This window comes from Lepidochelys kempii, chromosome 4 (genome assembly GCF_965140265.1).
Source record: "Lepidochelys kempii isolate rLepKem1 chromosome 4, rLepKem1.hap2, whole genome shotgun sequence".
In the NCBI taxonomy this organism is placed as follows: Eukaryota; Metazoa; Chordata; order Testudines; family Cheloniidae; genus Lepidochelys; species Lepidochelys kempii.
The window spans coordinates 54,853,891-54,876,411 of record NC_133259.1 but is presented as its reverse complement, the minus strand read 5'-3'; the positions used below and the strand labels follow the sequence as shown (position 1 = coordinate 54,876,411).

Genomic DNA, 22,521 nt, shown 5'->3' with positions numbered 1-22,521 from the left:
TTATACAATTATCTTCCCCTGAGAAAAACTAAATATTAAGTACAGTGAGGTCACTCCAGCTGTAATTTAGTTTCTTTTCTTTTAGTTAATTGGCATAGCCTTTTGCTAGAAAATTGGTGACACAAATTGTAGTTACACCACTGTCTTCATCCTGCATGTAAATGTATTAGTTTGCAAATGATACTTCTCATTTGAGAAAATGTGCTTTGACCTTAAGTAAAATGCATTTGTCTAACGAGATTAGCACACTTGGCTGCGTCAATTTTATGCTACTCTATAAATACTAGTATAATTTTCAAATAATTATGATGGAACCTACAATTGAACTGAATAATGTTTTGACTAGTTACAAATATATTTTATATATTTGTTAAATGATGGCTAGTTATTTTATCTCCGCTTCCTAAATTACTTTTAACATTCACTACTCTTCCCCCCTCTTCCCTCAAAGCTTTCACTACGCTCAATTATACTAATTTAGCGTTCACTGTTATTGAAGTCAGTGGGATTTCCTCCCACCCCCCAATTACTCTCCACAAGCATAGGTGAATTACTTATGCAGGATCAGTATGCATCAGTGGAAGAACAGATCCTTTATTAATGGCTTTTATTTTTATTGTGTTAATGGAATATAAACAGCACAGATCATTGACACTTAAAACTTATTTTAAAACTTGCCTGCTCCATTTTGACTTAAATAAAAAGGTGTTTACATAATTTTCATTAGTATAGAACTGGAAAATAACTACAGTAGTAATGAATGGAACAGAGACTGGACCAGCCACAAAAAGGAAATCCGTATGCTTTCCACTATGGAAATGAAGATGTTGTAATGGTCAAATGATTGATTGGACACTCCTTGTTGAGAAATGAAATGAGGTTGTAAGGGGCATACTGCAGGTTGCTCCAGTTGGAGACAAGTTGAGGTAGGTTGGTATGAGCTATGTTAGTAGGATGGCTGTTGCAATGATTGTCAGTGGAAGGCGACCAACAGGGAGACCAAAGACGCAGTATAACTATCTGTATGACAGCTTGGCATACAGTCATGAGTAAGGCTGCAAGTCCTCACAAGTCACAGATTCCATGGCTTTCCGGGACCTCCGTGACTTCTACAGCGGCAGATGTAGCTGGCCCGGCGGCCCCCCCACCAGCAGCAGCAGGGGTCTCGTGCCGCTGAGCCGCCCCTTCCCCCAGCAGCAGCGGGCGTCCTGGGCTGCTCCCCCTTCCCCGAGCAGCAGTGGGCGTCCCGGGCCACACACTCCCCCCCGGCCCATCCCCCCCAGCACCAGCCAAGGTCACGGACGTGCGCTGTCGCACCTCTTCCCCCCCGAGCACCCACAGCACTCCCTGGCCACCCCACCCCTCAAGGAACCCAAGATTTAGTCAGGGGTATATAGTAGAAGTCATGTATAGGTCACCGGCCATGAATTTTTGTTTACTGCCTGTGACCTGTCCATGACTTCTACTAAAAATATCTGTGACTAAAACGTAGCCTTAGTCATGAGTTTTGGAAGAAGGCTATAAAAGTTGCCAATACTGAATAGGGAAATGGCAAGAAAGAAGAGTTGTTCCTAGGCTAGAATTAGTCTTATTTTTAAATTGTTTAACATGAACCTCACTCAAAACCTGTTAAATGTACAGTAAACATCAGTTTTCAGAATTCCTTATTTTCTTTTATAGGCTCTGAAAATTTTGTAGTAAAAAAGATAGTCTTTTAATGGGAAAAATTGTTTGGGAATATCAGTAGCATAATACAAAAGCTAGAGCTTTGTCATTTTAGTGGGATAGAGATGGAATTTTACTAGAGGCCCAATCCTGGAAACTGTTAATTCTGGGCCCTAGATTGTTTCATGCCACTTGAAAGAAGTATTTGGATTATGTCCATAAATAATGTCTCAAAAGATGTATTACCTCTTGAAAATATTTAATTATGCATCTCTTTTTTTAATATGTATATCTTGCCCATGTTTATCAGTGGAATAACTTTGATATAAATTCTTCATTGTATCTCTGTGGACATGTCATTTGCTTTTAAAATTAGGCAGAAACTATGAAACTTCTGTATCACTAGCTAGTCCCAGATGAAGTCAGACACTGAACAGAGGCAAAATAATATGTAATGATTCTGTTTCTAACAAATACCAATCCACCATTACCTCCAGTAAAACTATTTAACATGTACATTGTTTTGATATGAAGTATGTGCTTATTTTTTCCCCTATGTAGATTAACTCAGTTGACTGTCCTGATTGATTTCAGTTGAGGAACACCAGCATATTTTATAATGCAGTTCCAGTAAAAGTACTTATAGATTACCACTATTGCTATATTCTGTTCTATAGTATAGGGTTTAGTTAAAAACCATTCTGTAAAAAATCCTGTGATTAAATGATTCAAATATTACCTCTCCTTTGTTGTTTCTGAAGTCTGCATTTGAAAACCATTGTAGTATCTTTAATTATGGGGGGGGGAGGATTGTAGAGAACATAAATACAGATTTAAAGGATTAAAATCAGTATTTCTTATTCCCAGTTACAGGAGTTCATACAAGAAGAACATCTGCATAGACATGCTGCGACAGGGTTATCACAAGTCCTTCTCTGAGCTCTTCACTCTGATACAGAAGTGGAATGCCTTGAGGGAGGCTTCAGGGCCTGGGTCAGCCATATGGCAGCAGAAGTCCCTGGAGGAGCAGCCTGATAAGCTGGATCAGCTTCACCATTTCCTGACCAGGGCTGAGGCAGCCCAACGAGCAGGTAAATGGAGGAATTGTGGGTAACAGAACAGCAGGAGCTGCAGCAGTGAGTGCCTGAGGGAAGATTCTAAAGTGTTTCATGTATGAATTTGAAACATTACTGCATCTTAGCACATTTCAGCCTTAGTCATCTGAGCTGTATTTATAGACTAAATGATAGGTAACTCTGAATTTCAACGCCACGGATACAGTGAGAGGTTCTGTGAAATAACTGGGAAAGAGCATCTAGAGTGTATTATGTCACTAGAAATCTTGAGATATATTTACAGCCTTGATAACATCTCAGTTATAACCTAGTTCATAGTTTCTTTATTTTTTTTTGTTTTATCTATTGATTTTAACAGCTATTTTTGTACTTTACTAGAGAAATATAACTTTTAAAACATTCATTTACGCTATCAATATTTTATAAATCTGATATTTTAAAACATAGATGCTGCTCAATGTGGTTACATTTGGAACTGAAAAAAATAAAAATGGATTGTAAATATGTCCAGTACAACATGATACACTGATGTGACATATTTTTTAATTAAAAGGTGTTTGTGAAGTCATAACTCTGAATTACTGTATTTTTGCTGTTGCCTAAAAATAAATTGTTATTCTATTTAAAGTATTCTTTTACTGTAAATACTAGATCATGCAATAAGTTTCTTTCTTATCCTTCATAATAGTAGGAGCTGAGGTTATATACATTTCCATTACACTCCACTAGTTTCAGTTTATATTTTTGATCATTTAGGGTAGGATAACTTAAAACAAGGTTTTGACAAGGAACATCCTTCATCTCAACTTTTTAGACAGGGTAAACTTTTTTTTTTTACGGACTTCTCCTGTAGTTGAATATTTTTACTTTAAAAACTGAATTTTAGGCCATTGTATTTATTCTGAATTGTAATTATAGCCAACAAACTCCACAATGGGCTAAGGTTCTGGAACAGCCTTCCAATGGTGTAGGGGAACAAACATCCTAACGAGTAGTAAGATGGAGCTTGATAAGTTTATGATTGGAATTGTATATTGTGGTTGCCTGTGATAGTATCAGACTGGATGATCCAGGAAGTCTTCCACTCCTATGTTCCTAAGACGGGTAAAAGTTAATGGACTGTCTTGGAGTGGGGATAAAGCCATCTTCACTTTGATGGAATACAAGAAGAAGAAATAGCCTTTTCACCTGGGCTGTCCTGATACAGGAATTTTGAGTATGATGCCTAAAAATAAAGGCTTCGACTGGACTTTATGTTGACTTATGGTGCATTTGTTTATTAACAAAATCAAAGTCCATGAGGGGAAGTGAGTTGTGACCCTATAGCGTGTGTGGGCTGTGTCTTAGAGCAGGTGGGTAAGGTAGGAAATATAACAAAATATTAGCATTACTACAGGTTTCAGAGTAGCAGCCGTGTTAGTCTGTATTCACAAAAAGAAAAGGAGTACTAGTGGCACCTTAGAGACTAACCAATTTATTTGAGCATAAGCTTTCATGAGCTACAGCTCACTTCATCGGCATCCGTAGCTGTAGCTGGAAAGCTTATGCTCAAATAAATTGGTTAGTCTCTAAGGTGCCACTAGTACTCCTTTTCTTTTAGCATTACTACAGTTAATACAATGTTGCACAATTTAAGGACCATAGCTAAGCATAACATTGTCTTCTAAAATTAAAAATACTAGAGCCAACCAAGATTTCGGGGAGGGGGATTAGTTTTAGGTTTATGCAAGTTTGCATTTGAAAATATAATTTTAATTTATAAATTAAATTCCATTTAGCCACATTGTTTAGATATTTTCCATATAACCATAGAGATGTAGGGCTGGAAGGAATTCAAGAGGTCATGTAGTCCATCCCCACCCCATGCTGAGACAGGATATAAGACTTGTTATATGTTCCATTTTGGATAATATCTCTTAAATGGTTTACCACTTATCTATAAATGGATGGTGCATGTTGTAACTTCTGCTCTGTTGCTGTAAGAGGTTGTTGGTTAACAGGAACAGTTGCAAAAGAAGTTTATTTTCCAGTGCTGTGGATTAACTAACCATATCTTAGAAGGTCAGAGGTGGGGATAAGTGAATACTGCTTTATGAAATACAAGGACGGTGAAAGTGAACTTGCCTCCCAAATCTTAATAATGAATAAACCCATGATTAAAGAGGCCTTTGGCTTCACAACCACTATTAGACATTCCGGATGCTTTTTAAAAATTCTCTAGCAGTGTTTGAGCTGAAATGGGCTATTTGGAATTCAGACACTTTTGTATTATATGATCTTACTACTTAATGATGGTCATGGAGTAAGAGCTGCTGCTGCCAGATTTAGAAGTTTATAACTCCTCCAGATTGATTGCTAACCTACTGTGTTGATAGCAAAAGCTACGTATTCATTTGGCTGCTTTCTACATCTCAGTAGGAGAATTTGTTACTCTTGTTTTTACTAAGTTATCATAAGGACAGGACACCATACTGCTCAGAAAGAATTTTCTGCATGGGAAATACCAATATGCTGTACAAATCAGCATTGGAAGGGCAATCATTTTTGTTGCTTTCTCGGTTATGAATATTGTGATGGGTTGATTTTTCTTTAGTGTTTTGTAAGAATATGTGTTTAGTTTTTTCATGTCCTTTATTGCTATTGCCTGGTGATGTATTTCTGGCTGGTGCGATGTTTGCTGATGATAGACATATAGTTTAGATAAAACTGAGTCTAGCCTGACGCAAACCAGAAAAACTACTTCTTTGCCATCTACCTGTTTGTTTCATTTCAAGTCTGAGGTGCTGCTAATCAGTAATCATAGCATAGCTCTTCTGAAGAAGCACAAGCCCAACATGTGTGTGAAAATGTTTCCTCATTACTGTGGTGTCCCGGTTACCAAAATTTCTTACTTTACCTAGCAATTTGAAATGAACAAGACTACGTGGCATGGATCCTCAGTGTTCTGAGAACAGTGATTCCAAACAGCTAATGGATACCTTTTGAAGAGAGCTCCCTGATTCTGGTGACGTAACAGATGATTTTACTCATACATGGACTAATATATAAGCAGTGTTAAGGTACAAGCTGTGATATTAGCATCAGAAGAAGCAGAACATTTTTTTTCTTTTCAGCTTTTGGCAAACTGATCTTTGGTTTCTTTTTAGCACCTGTTTTCACCATATGTTCTTCTCACTGCTTTTTGCTTAGTCAGTTTGTGTTGCTGTTGTTAGTATGCCATATCTCTAAACTATTGGTTTTGTTACCATCATCAATAAAAGGCACATGTTCCCTGACATTGTAAGAGTCACCCACCATGTTCTCCATATTGCTCCTGTTAATATCAATATACATCTCAAGCTTGTTTGTTCTTCATATCATTACAAAAGAAATTGAAGAATGCTTTACCATTCCTATTGCATGAATCAAAAAATGAGATGTATCAGTGCATGTTTTGCCAGTGTTACATTTGTTATGTACCATTTACCATTGCTCACAGTCAGTGAATTTTTGTTTTAATTTTTACTGGCAAATTATGATGGGCCTTCAGATCTTACAAGACTGCAAGATGCTTCCTCCAAATCAGCCACCAAAGCAGTATCATGCAAGGGACTGGTTATCGAATCTGGCCCCTTTCACCACAATATCTGAGTACCTCCCAAGTATTTAAAAATAGAATTAAAAGAGAGATACTATTGTCCCTTGCAGCTTGTAGGAAAAACAGCTGACAGGGATTTATCTTTCCCTGGATTAAAACAAGAACCACCAGGAGAAACTGGAAGAGTTATAGGTGATATGTGTAAAAGTGCAGGCTTGAAGTTTTATTGATGATGATATTTCAGATGCTGCTAATTTGAAAGTAATTTACAATTATTCTCCTGACCTCAGCCTAACTACTGTGGGCCTACCTCATCTTTTTGCTAGGTTTGTTTACAGAAATAAAACAAAAAGTCTGGTCTGCTTCTTCATGTTATGTTTTTATAATGTAAGATTGTAATAAATAAATAGGTTGCTCTGGCATTCATCTATCCTTTCTGTGTGACATAGCACTTGGTGTAAACCTTTGCCGTTTGATATGCTTGTGAAAATACTATTAATATCTGTTCACTTAAAGCAAAATTGTGGTTGAGAAGCGGTATAGTACTAAGGATAGGTAGAAGGTGCACCACCTGAACAGTTGTATCTGGAGGCATACGTCCTTGAAAGGCAGACTTAGTGCATTCAAGATGTGCTGGCAAACAGTTGTTGTTGTGCCTTTGAAGAGGGACAGCTAGACTTCCCCTCTCACCTCTTTCTCCTACTTCCCTCCTCCCCCACCCCCGAGTTGTGCTGGTATGCAGTGAATATGAGGCCACAGTCCCACCCTTCTCAGCCATGCCTTCTCAGGTGCTGCTTGTACTGCCAGCAATGTTAGCTGTGGTTCCCAACATCTTCAAGTCAAATTATGGCTAACCCCCAAATAGGTGCACTGACTGAGAAGAGTTCCTTGCATTCTTTTCCTTGGTATAGTGCCTGCCATAATTTGGCTGGCTATTTGTGTGTGTGTGTGTGTGGAAGCAACATTTACTTAAGAAATCTTTTACTTTGCTTGGATCTAGAACTTGTTAACAGCACCCAATTAAAACATACTAAGGAGAGCACCCCACCTCTGTGACGAAGTGTCTGACCCATCCCTACTATAAATAATGTAAAAGAAAATAGAGCCCAAAACACTGGATTTTAAGAGTTGCTGTGATCTTACATGGTGCATGTTGCTGACCCTGTAAACAGCTCTGCAGACACTGCTATCTTTTTTTATCATCTTTGTTCATTTATGCTTTGGGGCTATGTAGGCCCCATTTAGGCTAACTAACTCATTTGAATCAACTCCCCAAATCACACATTTATTTTTTTAAGTACATAAACAAATACATACATTTTTATTTTACTATTATTTTACTATTATTTTACTATTTTACAAATTATACCGTAAAGGATCACAGTGTTCCTGCCTTGATGAGTTTACAGTCTAGCAAGATAGGCAACACACACAAAGGTTTAGCAGTTGATACTAACTTAAACTTACGTTTTTCTCCAATAGTAGGGTGGAGACAGGTTTTGCCAATAAGTTAGTATTTGTTGACTTCACAAAATGCCTTTTCAGGAGGTATATGAATGAAGAAAGAGTGGGCACATGATGCATTGTTATTGGGAGGTTATACCTCTGTCTTCCAGGAAAGATATTAACAGTTACGAAGGACTTACTGTTGAAAAGGCTTCGGCACCATACAATAAGAAACTTTCCAATAAAATTTCAACCTGTGTCTTTGGCTGATTTAGATATACTGCAATAACAATGTTGCTTGTGGTATTTAGGATGAAACCAGAAAGTGACTGTGTGAACCAAAAATAATAATAAATTTAAAACGTGAAGATATCTGAACTTCAGAAAAGGATTGGTTGTAGAAGCTGTGGATGGTGGACTTTTTTTTCTAAACAGGTTTGTCCCTCCCTAATTTCTACTGTTACATAGAAACAATATCAGAATGAACAGTTAACAGAGACTGATCAACAGTAAGTGAAAGTTCTAGTTGCCTTGACTACCTCTCAATTCTCTTTTACTACTCATGGCAGTGAAATGGAACGCGGTATTGTCTGCCTGCTATGCCGTAGTGCCCTTTCATTGACTCAGTCTGTAACTCCTAATTTAGTGAATTTCATTTAGTGAGAAATTTCTGTCCTGTTGGCAGCCCTAAATAGTTTAAAATCTTTCCTTTCTTGTGACTACCACTCAGTGCCAAGGTGACTTTCTCTTTCCAGGGGTTCCCCAAGTAGATCAATTCCTGGAGGTTTCCAGGCCAGAGCTCCTAAACACCTCCAAGTCACACTGATATCCCTTGGCACCTCTCAATCTTCTCATTAGTTTACAACAGTATCCTTACTAGGCATTCTGGAGCCCCTTATAGATCCTCTAGGAGCTGCTCTCTTCCCACAAACAACCTAGATCCCCCTCACCAGTTATATCTCTTATTAGACCACTCAGGGAAGTAGACTTCCCAAGGGAATGGTGGAGAAAACAACTTGAGGAAAAGGCACAGGGTCAGGAGGAAAAATCAGAAGAGGACTCTCTCCAGGATCCACAGGAAACTTTTTAACCTCTTCTGGCTGACTACACCTAAAGATGTGTCGTCTTCCTCACCAAGTGAGGCAGTGATATCTGCTCCAGTGCCACCTCCTGATGATTTCAGGACTTTTCAGGAGTTGCTAGGAAGTCTAGCAGGCACTCTGGAATTATCTTTGTTAAGGAGAAAGCACATACATTATTTAACATTACCAGTTCTAATTTCCCAGACAAATTGGCAGTGCCAATAAGTAGTCTTAAGAGTCTGCAAAAGGCATATGGCAGACTCCAGCTTCTGTACCTCCAATATCAAAATGAGCAGAGAAAATACACCAAGTCCTTCAAAAAAGATTTGAATACTTCTAATCGTATGTGACTCTTGTGTCTCTAGTGGAAAATGCAGAACAGGAGAAATCCAAGAAGACAAGGCCATGTAAAACCACTTCTAGTAACAACGCTCTCAAGAGTCTTGACTGCACAGGCAGAAAGGCCTATTCCTTAGCATCTCTTCAACTCTAATATCCAGCTAGTCACTCGGTATGACGACCTGACCTAGGACAAAGTAGCACCATTTGAGAAGCTCCCACAGTACGCAAGGGTTGATCAGAGATCCATCATTTCAGAGTGACAACTAACAGTGCAACTTTGCTCCAAGCAGCCCTCGGTGCCTCTCATACAGCAGCCCATTCCATGACTACAGCTATCACCATGATAAAGATCATCCTGATTACAGTCCTCAAGGATTACCAAAGAACTCCAAATGATTATCTAAGATCTTCCTTTCAAAGCTCACACACACACACGAATCATTACACTACCTAAAGGGGATACACTGAGATTTATGCATCTGCTACCAGGGACAATTCAGTCAGCAAACTTCTTTCTTTCAGCAACAGAAGCCTTCTCATTGTACTGCTAAAGGGGAAGTCTCACTTTCCCTCCCTCTTCTATTACCATCACTCTGCATCATCTTCTGAGTAGGAGGTTTGACATTCTAGTCAAGAGCTGTGGACCAATCCCAGTAGACCATCCTTGTCTCTTTTTCATTGCTGCTTTTCCATTTTTCTCTGGCATGGTTTTAAAATTACTTCATATTGATGGATATTAGAAATTACCAAAGGCTGTTCTATTTGATTCTAATCCTTTCCCTGAACCTTGACCTTCAGAAAGCTTACTTTCATATAGCAATTCATCTAGCCTACAGAAAATATCTGTTTTATAGTGGGACATGACCACTGTCAATACAGGATTCTACTTTCCGACCTGTCTACAGCTCTGAGGGTATTCACAAAACGCATGTCAGCGGTAGCAGCCTGTCTGAGACAGGAAGGAATACATGTGTACCCATATATGGACAAGTGGCTTCTGAGAGGGAAATCCCACAGGAAATATTCACAGTCCTCAACCTGTTCCACTCCTTAAGACTGAGAATGAATTTCAAGCCATCCCTCACTCCTTCTTAGCCCATAGAATAAAGGGTTTTTTCTGGATTCCAAGTTGGTAAAGGCATTCCTCTCTCTAGAAATGATTTCAGACTATCCATATATGAGAATCCTGGCAACAGTAAGACTCTGGCTCAAACTATTATATCACATGGTATCATGCACTTATGTGATACCTCTTGCCAGATGTGTCCTTTCCAAATCTGGCTGAGATCTGTTTATCAACCCAGACATCATAGACACTCAGCTCCTGAATTATCTTCCCTGGATAGATGGACAAACCCACAGATGGGCTGCAAAGGTGTACAGTTTTGTACCCCATTTCCCATTGTGACACTGATTACAGATGTGTCGACAGCAGATTGGAGACCCAATCTAAAGCACCTACAAATTCAAGGCATGTGGTTCTGGAAAAGGTTGTTGCTCCATATCAGTGTGCTGGAACTCCAGACAATTTGACTGGCCTGCAGAGCCTTCCTGCTGCTCCTGAAAAGAATCACAGTGCAGATACTGGCAGACCACAGCACTGCAACATGTTCTATCAAGAGGCAGCGGGTGCCTGTCAAGAAGCAACAAAAATGGTGCCATCTTGATAGGATAACTCCCATGGCCCTTCACCTATGAGGACCAAACAACTATCTTGTGAATTACCTCAGCAGGCAGGTACTCTACCAACCACAAGTGGTTGCTGAAGTAATCTATTCTCAAGCCTGTATTCCACAGATGAGGCTCCCTTGTGACAGGCCTATTAGCCACCAGCAAGAACAAATGCATCCTTTTCTGCTCCAGAACAGGTACCAGCTCAGGGTCCCTCTAGGATGCTTTTCTCATCCCTTGGTCTCAGGACAGCCTCTTGTTGACTGAACTCCCCACCAGTGTCGTAGAACTGATAGAAGAGTACACTAGGAGTTGGGGCCCATTTATTCGTGTTATTTTAGCCATTTCTTCATCCACCTGCTGGCTATGCTGTCAGTGGCACATTTACTTCCTCAGCTTGAACTATCAGGCTTCTAGCAGGTCTGTCAGTACATTTACATTTAACTGCCATTTCAACTTGCCACCCTCCTGTTCAAACCTACAGTGTTCATGAATTCCACTGTGTCACAGTTTTTAAAAGATGTGGTTCATGTTTATCACTCTATGCAGAAGCCTCTGACATCCTAAGACCTTAATGTAATTCTTCTAGGGACCCTCCATTTGAACCCTTATCCAAGTGCTCTCTTCACTGTCTCTCACTCAAAACCATTATCTTTATTGAAAGAGTGGTTTCACAATTACATACCTGACTCTTTCAACTTTCTGTTTCCATTCAGATGGTATCTCACTACTTGGTCAGTACTATCACCCATTTGATAAGTGTGTTTTGATGAGAAATGGTAATATTGTATTAGTTTTCTATTCTAGTATAAACAATAAAACATTTAATATATATTTCCTGATGGCAGGAACACATTTTACAAAAATAGAGGGGTATAATGACTGACCCACCATATGGGAAATTTTATATCTTAGTTACCTTATGTGATGGGGCAAGGCCAGATGGCTAAAGAAAAGTAGTGGGAGATAGATATATTAGCTCCAGGCTAAACAAATCCCTGGTACCCAGTTAAGTGAAATGGAAGCTGCTCCAGGTCAATTAAGACACCTGGGGCCAATTAAGAACTTTCCAGAAGGCAGGGAGAATGCTAGGTTGATTGGGACACCTGAAGCCAATCAGGGGCTGGCTGAAACTAGTTAAAAGCCTCCCAGTCAGTCAGGTGGGTGTGCATGTCAGGAGCTGTGGAAGGAAGTTGCGCTGTTGGAGAGGCTGAGTAGTACACACCATATCAGGCACAAGGAAGGAGGCCCTGAGGTAAGGGTGAAGTGGAGCTTGAGGAAGTAAGGGCTACTGTGGGGGAAGTAGCCCAGGGAATTGTACATGTCATGTTTCTAAAAGGTCAGCTACCCTAGCTGATACTATTAGGGTCCCTGGGCTGGAGCCCGGAGTAGAGGGTGGGCCCGGGCTCCCCTCCCCCCACCTTTGCCCCCTGATTAATCACTGAGACTGGGAGACAACAGAGACTGTGCAAGGAAGGATAACTTCTCCTCACCGCCCTTGCTGGCTTATGATGAAAATGGCTCAGAAGACTGTGACCCTTGTCTCGAGAGAAAGAAGGGTTACATAGAGGGTCACAGTGAGCCTCTGAGGCTAGCGAAATCCACTAAGAAACGCGGGACCCACGGAGGCAAGGACAGAGCTTTGTCATACTAATTTCTAATATTTTTTCCTCATGGGATTGTAAAAATTCACTCTGACTAAATCAGCTGTCATTTGTTGTTGTCAAACTAACCTCGGTACATTCCTAGATTTGAAAATCCAAGACTTTTAATCTAGAAGAAAATAAGGCTTTTGAAAGTCCGTCTTTGTTGGATGTGCTTTCTTGTGACACCAATGCATTTGATCAGCTTCTGTCCAAGACAGTTATTCAGAAATGGTTGTCTTTGTGCACTTCTCATTGTTATTCACTGGCAGGATTGTCACTGGAGGGTCAAATTAAAGTTCATTCAATCAAAGCTGCGGCAGTAACAATAGTCAGCCTCAGGTCAGTTCCATCTCTTGAGATTTGTAGGGCAGCTACCTGAAGTTATTTGCATAATTTTACGTAATATTACTGCCTCGAAATTTTGTAACAAAGAGTTTAAAGGCAACCTATCTATATCTAGGGCTCTTTGCCCAATTGAAAGTTCAAACTCGCCTTTGCCTTTTCCCATTTTTGTCCTTCTAGTAGTACCTCTTTTGTCTGTGTATATTATGTATATTGTGGTATGTTTCAGGGTTTTTTACTTTGATATAATTAGTTTATAATGTGTAGTGTTATATTCTTATACTTCCAAACCTATTAATAGCCAGTATTTTTGTGTGTGTGAATATTACTACTATTTCAAGGTGACCTCTGCTTGTTTCTTTTTCCAGAATGATCTTTAGAAGCCATCTGGAAAGCAGTGCCCACTGGGGAACACAAATGCCCTCATGTAGTAGCAAATAGTTAGTATCTGATTATAAAATGGTTGTGTGGTCCCAACCACTTGAGTTGCTTCCTTTCAAAGGCCAGTTGCAGGGACCTTCTATGCCCAGAGCCATTCTGAGAGATTTTGAGCCAAAGTGCCATTCATTTCTAGTGTGTTGTATAGTTAGTAAATTTTAGGTCATTTGCACTGTTGGACATTTAGTTTTTGTTCTGGACCTAGGTACTCAGATCATCTAGACATGGCTGATCAGGCCTTCAAGTATTGGGACAGATTTAAGTGGTATGTATCAAATCTATCACTTGTTACCAGAGGCTGGCTACCACAGGATGATTGTCCCCTTTAAGAGGGAATGGGTTCTAGTGCACTTGCAACTGATTACCTGCTGTTCAATTGGGCTTAAGGGAAGATATCTGTGCACTATAAAGGGAGAGATAGCAACTGGGGAAGCTGAGAGAGGACAGCTGCTGCTGAAAAGGCTCAAGAAGAAAGCAGATAGGGAAGCTGCTAGAGGAATGGCCTCAGAATCTAGCAAACACAGGCCCACAGGGGGGCCTGTACAACTCCCTGACCTCAAGGAGAGAGACGGAATCTGCAGAGTCTAAGAAGGGCTGATGACTAACTGCCCATCAGAGAGGTTTGGAGCCAGACAGCCCCTCCTCCCTGAGGTCTCTCTCCCCCTAAAGGGACCAGTCACTCTGTGACAGTGGTGGGTGGGGGTGTGTGTGTGTGTGTATGTATACATGCTGCTTGTTCTCACTGTGCTTGAGTAGCGGGCCTACACATATTGAGCCTGCAATCAGAGGCTCTGGAAATCCATGCCTTCTTCACTAAAGAGGTTTATAAGTCCAGTCCCTGGATCCAACATCAATTGAGCTGCCTGTTCCTATGAATAGAGATAGCAGGTTATCTTCAGCTTCAAAGACAGGCAAGTTGCGGATGACCCCTGGCAACAAAGAAGTTTGTACCAGATAGAGGTCCAGGGCTCTAGTACCTAAGTTTTCTACAGGCACTAAGGTCTCATTGGCATCAAGAACATCAGCTCAAAGAAGTGAACCATCCAGGGCCAATTTCACTGGTGCCAAGGCCAAATTCAGCTTCTAGGGATCCCTTCACTAGGGTGGCAGGAATTTCTCAGGTATCTAAAAGCAGCTACAAAGCTACCAGCTACAAAGCAGATACCTATTGATGTGTTGGATCTGCGGATTCCCTTGGGAATGGAGAGATTAATTTAATTGAAGCAAGCCAATGTGAGTACTCACTTGGTGTCAAGTAAGATAGTGTCAAAACATGAGACTGTCAATACAGAGTTCTCTGGCACCATGGGCTCAGTCTCAAGCAGGTTCTCTTTTCAAGGATGCTTTGGTTTCTCTCTCAGCTGCCTTCCACAAAGGCAAGAGAAAGAGAAGTGCTGTTGGGCCTTCAGTACCAGAGTTCTCAACAGTGTCCCTGAAGAGGAAGAGATATAACCATAAGGTCCAGGAACCATAAAGCTTAAGTTGCCTTCCGTGGCACCACCAGTGCCAATGGCTTCAGCTTTATCAATAAAGAAAAGGAGTATTTGTGGCACCTTAGAGACTAGCCAATTTATTTGAGCATAAGCTTTCGCGAGCTACAGCTCACTTCATCGGATGCACAGTATACTTTCCACAGTATGCATCCGATGAAGTGAGCTGTAGCTCACGAAAGCTTATGCTCAGATAAATTGGTTAGTCTCTAAGGTGCCACAAGTACTCCTTTTCTTTTAGCTTTATCAATGTTCCTGATACTTAAGATTCCTGGTTCCTTTCCTCCATCTGTAGTTTTTTAAGGACCTTTATCACCATGATCAAAGTAAATAGTCTTATTCTTGAGTATGCACTTTTCTGGGGAAGGTTGAGCCCAGTCCCATTGGAGCTGTACATTGTATTGGAGTCTCAATCAGGGCCCCAGTTCTGTGAATTTTTCAGGTTGGCTGTGAACCTAACATCTCAGAGTGCCTCAGTGCCCTTGTAGTCTTATTCTGTCAGGATCTAAAAGGAACTCTTTCTCAGTTTCTTCAGCCTCTTGGCTGAAGTCTGAAGTCTTGGCAAAGGTCAACAATAAAACCTACTTCTCTTCTTCATCCATCTGACTCTCCCAGAACACCTAGGATGTTTGTTTTCCCCACCTCCAGACCAATGCTAATATTTGTCCTTTCTATTTGTCAGTATTCTAGTCTGCCTGTTTGAGGAAAAGAAGGGGAGGAAAATTTGTAACAACCCCTCTTCTGATCAGCAAGAACAGTTTTGCTGTTGTATTTAGATGGAACATATGGGCTCAAAGTGTCAAAGATGTTAAGACCCTGTCATAGTCCAATATTAAATAGTGTTAAATAAGTGTAGGATATGGTATGCAGAGACCTCCGACTGCTTAGTACTGTGGCAAAGACACCATTAAACATCATTTTAACTGTTTATTAAAGATAAAGAAAAGAAGGCAAAACAGTTAAAGTATTTGAAATATAACATTTTAACACATCCGTAGTTCCCTTTTCCTTTAGCTGGAGAGAGTTTTTAGAAGGAAAAACACTCTTTTTAACAATCTGTTAGATGATATTAATGATGGGGAATAACTTTTATGTTCTTATGGGGAAAAGGAAAGAAATTAGTTGAGATGGACTGAAGCTGGCATCGCTGCTGCTGTTAAAGTCTGATCCTGTTTTTGGAAGACAAAACAAAATACACACAAAAGGGGAGAGAAAAGAACAGCAAAAATAGAAAATACAGTTTCTGGTTTTGACTCTCACTTGCAACCTCAGTGCTGGAGAAGCACAGGCACAGTACACAGTCTTATCAGCCACTTGGAGACTTGGAAAACTTGTACCAGCATTGTGCTGTTTAGGATATTGCTTTCAGTTGCTGCTTCCTGGTCATAGGCTTTCATCAGTCTTGCAAAATATAAAGTCTTGACCATCTAAGCCAGACTCTTATTAGACAGAAGGAAAAAGGAGAGGGATAGGAAAGAGAAGAAATAAATTGGGGAAGGAAAAAGACACATGGTGTGGGGAGAGGATATATGCAAAGTCACACATCCCAGGTGGTGGCTGAGATTCAACTGGAGCCAGTAGAAATGGCAATGCCATCTGGGCCCCTCTCAATGGGCCAATCTGTTGAAGATATTTCTCAGGATCAGAATGACGAAGGCCTGGGGAACCAAGAGATGGGTTGCGTAGAGCTATGATAGTGAAGATCTCTTTTAGTAGGCCAATTTTAGTTCACTGATTTTTGGTCTCTCACTGTCTTATTTAACAGGTATGATCTTAACACAATCCTTGAATTATATCAGTAGGCCTTTTTGTGCGGACTAATTCACTCTTTCTTTCTCCATTTTGTACCTTTTTCCCATCAAAATTTGTGATTGTAGGTTATTTATAAACTTTACTCAGTTTTTACAATTGAGCTCGCAATTAGGGTAAATTTGAAGACCCAGTTATCACAATGCTGCTACTTCAACTTTCTCTGAGGATTTGGACCCTTCAGCTCATTCATCACTAGACTATTTAAGACAGTTCCAGGAGTTGCTAGGACATAAGACAGAGGCTCTGGCACTGGAAATATCAGCAGTCCATGAAAAGACACTCATGGCTATTCAACATTGTAGAGCCTAACAGAAAGAAACTCCCTTGCCCCATTACTGTTAGACTGCTGGGCTCTGTTAAGAATATCCTCAATCCCAAGCACATCTGAGAAGTTACTACATCCTGTGGTTCCTAACCTACTATACTCCTGATTCCTGGGTAGTCTGTTACCAATGAAAGGGTGAGAAGTTCCAGCACAGGTCAGACCTTCCTATCAGATAAGCATGACAAAATATTTACATTTTGGGAAGGAAAGTGTACTTTCTGTATGGCCAGACATCAGTTTCATCTTTGGGAGCAATGCTCCCCCTAAATGACCACCTTCCTGAGTAGCAGAAAAATTCAGAAAAATTGCTGGTGATTGAGGAACAAGAAGTGACCAAGAACATTCTGTGAGGTAGTTTGAGGCTTAAGACATTCTGGCTCAGATGTTTCTTTAAGGTAGTACTCCTTGCTTATATAAGTGAACCTTTCTCCTAAAGCTCAGGCCTGTGTTGAAAATTTGCATTGCGGGTGAGGTGCTTTTTCAGCCTCAGGAGAGAATGAAAGACATCAAGTTCACCACAAGATCACTGAAACTCCTTCAGTAATGTCAGATGAGAAGCACCTCAACATTCCTGTTGTGGTATCAGAAATCTTCCTTGCCATCCTTAGCTTTCAGCCTCAATATCAGAAGAGGCAGAGCAATGGAAAACATCTAACAAAGACAGCTGCTTCATCTTCTGCTGTTTGTCTTTCTCAGAAAAAAAGAATGCAAATTTGATACATTGGCTGAAAACCCAAAGCCAGTTTTAACTTCTGATTTCTTCTCTTTACCTCTCCCTCTTATACACACTGTTTGGGCACTTGTTTGACACATTTTGTTGTGGATTTACTATGAATTCTTGGGTACTCAACATCTTTCAGTTTAGATAGGTGGTCCAATTCCACTCCAGGGTGCCTCACAAAGTACTATAGGCACCATGCTAAGTAATTTTTTTTTCTCCTTTGTGACACTGCCCCTATGTAACCAGATTTTAAGAGTTGAATGCCTGGCCATGAAACTTTTTTGACTTTCAGGGGTGTGTGCACACTGTCTTTGAGCCCAACATTTTGCTAATTGATGGTATGAACATCTCATCCCTTCTAACTGCCTGTTGTCTCTTCTCTACCTCCAGAACCTTTAGAATTTGAACTCTGTGCAGCAAGAGGAAGGGTCACCGTAGCTCTTTGGAAACCATTCATTCAAATTTCAGAGAACACAAGTTACTTTGATAACCCCATTTCATCTTAAAACTTCATAGTTTAGAGGTTTACTGTGTGTGTTGTGGACTTTCAGATCATGGCTTGATGAAATATCTTCTTCCTGGGTACATATAAATGTATTTACTGTTAATTAAAATATCCCCCACTTACCAGACTTGGGCATCCATCTTCAAATGAGCTTGTGTACTGACAAATGAAACCTTGGAGGCATATTGAAGATACTGAGATCTGGGAGTAATTTTGGGGTTTCTCTATTTTAGTGTTTTTAAGGAGATTGCCAAGGACACCCAGATTTTGGGATGGATGATACTTCATTTAGCATAATAGAAATCTAAATATCATATATATGTAGGATCTAGAAACCCCATTATAGACCGTTTTTGTTGTTCATGAATCATGTTAATTATAGAACACAGACAACAATAACCTTAATCTAAAATGCAGCATTCTGAGAATTCTGATGAAAGTTAAATAATATTTTAGAATCAAAGAGCTGGAAGGGACCTGTAGAGGTCATGAAGCCCTGATTGACACAGGACCAAGTAAACCTAGACCATCCCTGATGGGTATTTGTCCAATTGGTTCTTAAAAACCTCCAGTAATGGGGATCCCACAACCTACTTTAGAAGTGTATTCCAGAGTTTTATTACCCTTTATAGTTAGAAAGTTTTTCCTAATATCTAACCTAGAACTCTGTTGCTGCAGATTGAACCAATTACTTCTTGTACTACTTTCAGTGGACATAGAGAACAATTCATCACAGTCCTCTTTATAACAGCCCTTATCAAATTTGAAGACCATTATTAGTCCCTTCTCGGTGTTCTTTTGTTAAGAATAAACATGCCCTATTTTCATAGGTGGAATTTTCTAACCCTTTATTACATTTGTTGCTCTCCTCTGCACTCCCTCCCGTTTGTCCCCATCTTTCCTAAAGTGTGACACCCAGAACTGGACACAGTGCTTGAGCTGAGGCCTCATCATTGCTGAGTAGAGCAGGACAATTACTTCCCATGTTTTACATATGATGCTTTTGTTAATTACTCCAGAATGATATTTGCTGTTTTTTGCAACAGCATCACATTGTTGACTTGCATTCAATTTGTGATCCACTATAAACCTTGATATTTTTCAGTAATATTACCACCTAGTCAGTTATTCCCCATTTTCAGTTGTGCATTTGATTTTTCCTTCCTATGTGTGGTACTTTGCACTTGTCTTTATTGAATTTTACCTTCTTGATTTCAGACAAATTTGTCAAGGTCATTTTTGAATTCTAATTCTGGCCTCCAAAGTGCTTGCAACTCATCCCCGTTTGGAGTTGTCCACAGATTTTATAATCATACTCTCCATTCTGTTGTCCCAGTCATTTAATGGAAATATTGAATAGTACCTGACCCCACTAAATGCACCCTCCCAGTTTGACAGTGAACCGTTGATAACTGCTCTTTGAGTATGATCTTTCAATCAGCTGTGCACCTGCCTTACAGCAATTCCATGTAGATCACATTTCCCTGGTTTGCTTATGGAAGTGTCATGTGGAACAGTGTCGAAAGTCTCATTAAAATAAAGATATATTAAGTCTACTGCCTCACCCCATCCACTAGGCCAGTAACCCTGACAAAGAAGGAAATTAGGTTGATTTGGCATGATTTTGAGAGTTTTGATGAAGAATTGGGTTTTCAAAATAGTTTTTCCATGATCCCCTGACAAAGGATTGTCATCAAAGAAACCTTTGCTCTCTGGGAGCTTAGAAGTACTAATAGAGCAGAACTATAAGTGGAGGAAGCTAGGCACCTTCTCCTCCAGTGGCACATTCAAACTATGCCCCCAGTGACTCCATGTCAGTCTCTGCACTATTCCTGCGTCCTCTTCCCAGCTCCTCGACCTGTAAGGTTGAGAAGGGAAGACTAAGTTGTTCTGGACAAGCAAAGAGATGGGACACAAGGGAGTAGTGCAGGGGCAGTGAAAGGACTAACATGCAGCAATGTTTTCTGTGTCCAGATTAATCATTGCCAAGGAGCCAGAGGCAGTGGAGGGAGAGAACTGGACTATGGATAGGTGGGTACTGAATTTTTTTTTTAAATAAGGAAATTAACTGCTCCCAAACCTCCCTTAACACAGAGGTAAAATTGGCCACTGGTGCCTCATGCCCTACCAGCCATGATCAAACATCTGAAAATGAGGAATTTAAGGTATATACCAGTGCTACATCACAACCTTTACTCTGCCCTCTTTGAGTGATTCCCTAATATGCCAGTAACTTATATACTAGCACTCTTCCCTTACAGATGCTACAAAATACTTCAGGAACTGAGCATATGTGCACTGTAGGACACATTTAGGCTTAAAATATCTATGCAAGGTATCAGCCTCAGGCTCAATTAAAGAAAAGGTTTCAGCAAAACCTATTCGGTAGTTTCTGAGAACAAAGTTTGGATAAAATACATTGTTTTGGCTATGTTAAAAAAAATTCTTACTATCATTTGAAATTTGGCAAGGGGGCTGCTCTAAGTACAAGAGATCTGCCTTTTGCTGCTGCCATGAAAGTTCACATAAATTTGTCCCAGTTATGAGACTCTGAAAAATTGTGATTTTCAGATGCTCAGTAGAGATTTGTTAATTTGGCAGTTGTATTCTTTGAAGATTTTTTCTGTACGGGGCATGGTCTTGCACAGGACTGCAGGTATCAAGGACTGTTCCTGCAGTTGCTCATTTTGGTAGTCAGGGCCTGCTGCGGTGCCAGGTACCTCATTCAGTGCACAGGATGGGATGGTGCTCAGGGATTGCATTAGAGTCATCTGAGAATAAGCCCATTGTGGCATTACACCCTATATTCGTCATGATAATATTATTATAATATGAGTTTGGCATAATTATGACGTATTTCATGCAATATAAGGCATGTGAGATCACTGGAAAGGTTATGATTTACTGAATGATTATCATATTTATGTGCATGTACCATTTTTGTATCTGACATTAGGAATATTGTCTATGCATCTATTGTAAATATGCTTACACCTGGGAAAAGCCCACTAGGCAGAATTCAATCAATCTAGCTGTCTCGCTAGGAAGAGCCATTAGGGAAAACAATAGGTTTATGAAGATACTAATCACCCACTGAGAAGTCTTCCTGGTGATGCTACAAACAGCCTTTGAGTTATGGCTGCAGGGTCGCATGATCAAGTCACCTGATACTGGACGCCATGATAATATTAGTATTTTTCCACTGACCGGGGAAGGGAATCACACTGGAAGACAAAGGATTCCCACCATATGTAAAACCTATTTAAGGTAGGGGAATGACATAATCAGGGGTCCTTCTTCATGGTATCCCTGCCCAAGATGACTGCTATCAACATCTAAGAAACAAAGACTGAATGAGGGGAGAAGGACTGAGCCCAGGCTGGAAGGTTGTCTGACCTGTGAATGAAATATCTGAAGGTTTAAGCTGCAGGCAAGTGCAGATGGCTTTCAAGAATCTCTGCAATCTGCCTAAAACAACATTTAGGGCGAGAAATTACTACTTGTAACCAGTTACTTTAGTATCTTATGCTTAGATTACCCACCAAATAAAACAAAAATGTAATCTGCTTTGATCTGTTTGCTACCCCTTATACTCAATTAAAATCTATTTTTTGGAGTTAATAAACTTGTTTTTGTTTTGTCTAAAACCCAATATGTGGAATTCATAACTGGGAGGGGGGGCAAAAAGATGTTGCATATCTCTCTCCACATTGAGGGAGGGGGCAAATTTCAAAAGCTTATTCTGTACAATTTTCTGTGCAGTGCAAGACTATACAATTTTGGGTGTACCCTTTAGAGGGAGATGTGCACTTGAGTATTGGGCAATTCCTTAGCTGAGTCTTCCCATGCAGAGCTGATCTCAGCATCTATGTGTAAAACTGCAGCTGTGTGTGTGTGCAGCCTGAACCCTGAGGGAGGGCTTAGCTGGCTCGCCTCAGCAATACAGTATGAAGAAAACCCGGGCTGGTGGGTCAGACGGGCTCAGTGGTACCCCAGTTCCAAGTGGCACGTAATATGGGCCTGCACAAACTGAACATGTGCCAACAATGCAATGCAGTTGCAAAGAAAACTAATATAATTACGGAGTAATTAACAGGACTATTGTATGTAAGATATAGGAGATAATTGTTCCACTCTACTTGGCATTGGTGAGGCCCCAGCTGGAGTACTGAGTTCAGTTTTGGGGCACCACACTTTGCAATTTGTCCAAATTGTTTTTTAGAGAGTCCAGAGGAGAATAACAAAAATGATAAAAGGTTTAGAAAAGCTGTGAGGAAAGGTTAAAAAAACTGGGCGTGTTTAGGCTTGAGAAAAAAGACTTGCGAGAGGGACCTGATAACAGTCTTCAAATATGTGAAGGGCTTTTATAAAGAGGATGATGAT

General features: G+C 40.2%; 1 protein-coding gene across 4 annotated transcripts in view; it reads left to right on the top strand.

Annotated features, from left to right (window-relative positions):
• Positions 1 to 22,521, top strand: part of TTC29 (tetratricopeptide repeat domain 29) — a 359,180-nt gene that overhangs the window by 200,407 nt on the left and 136,252 nt on the right. For all 4 annotated transcript variants that reach the window (XM_073341296.1, XM_073341297.1, XM_073341298.1 and 1 more), the window contains one exon: positions 2,533 to 2,756. In XM_073341296.1, coding sequence (XP_073197397.1) covers positions 2,533 to 2,756 — 224 coding nt within the window. The remainder of the gene's footprint in view (positions 1 to 2,532; positions 2,757 to 22,521) is intronic.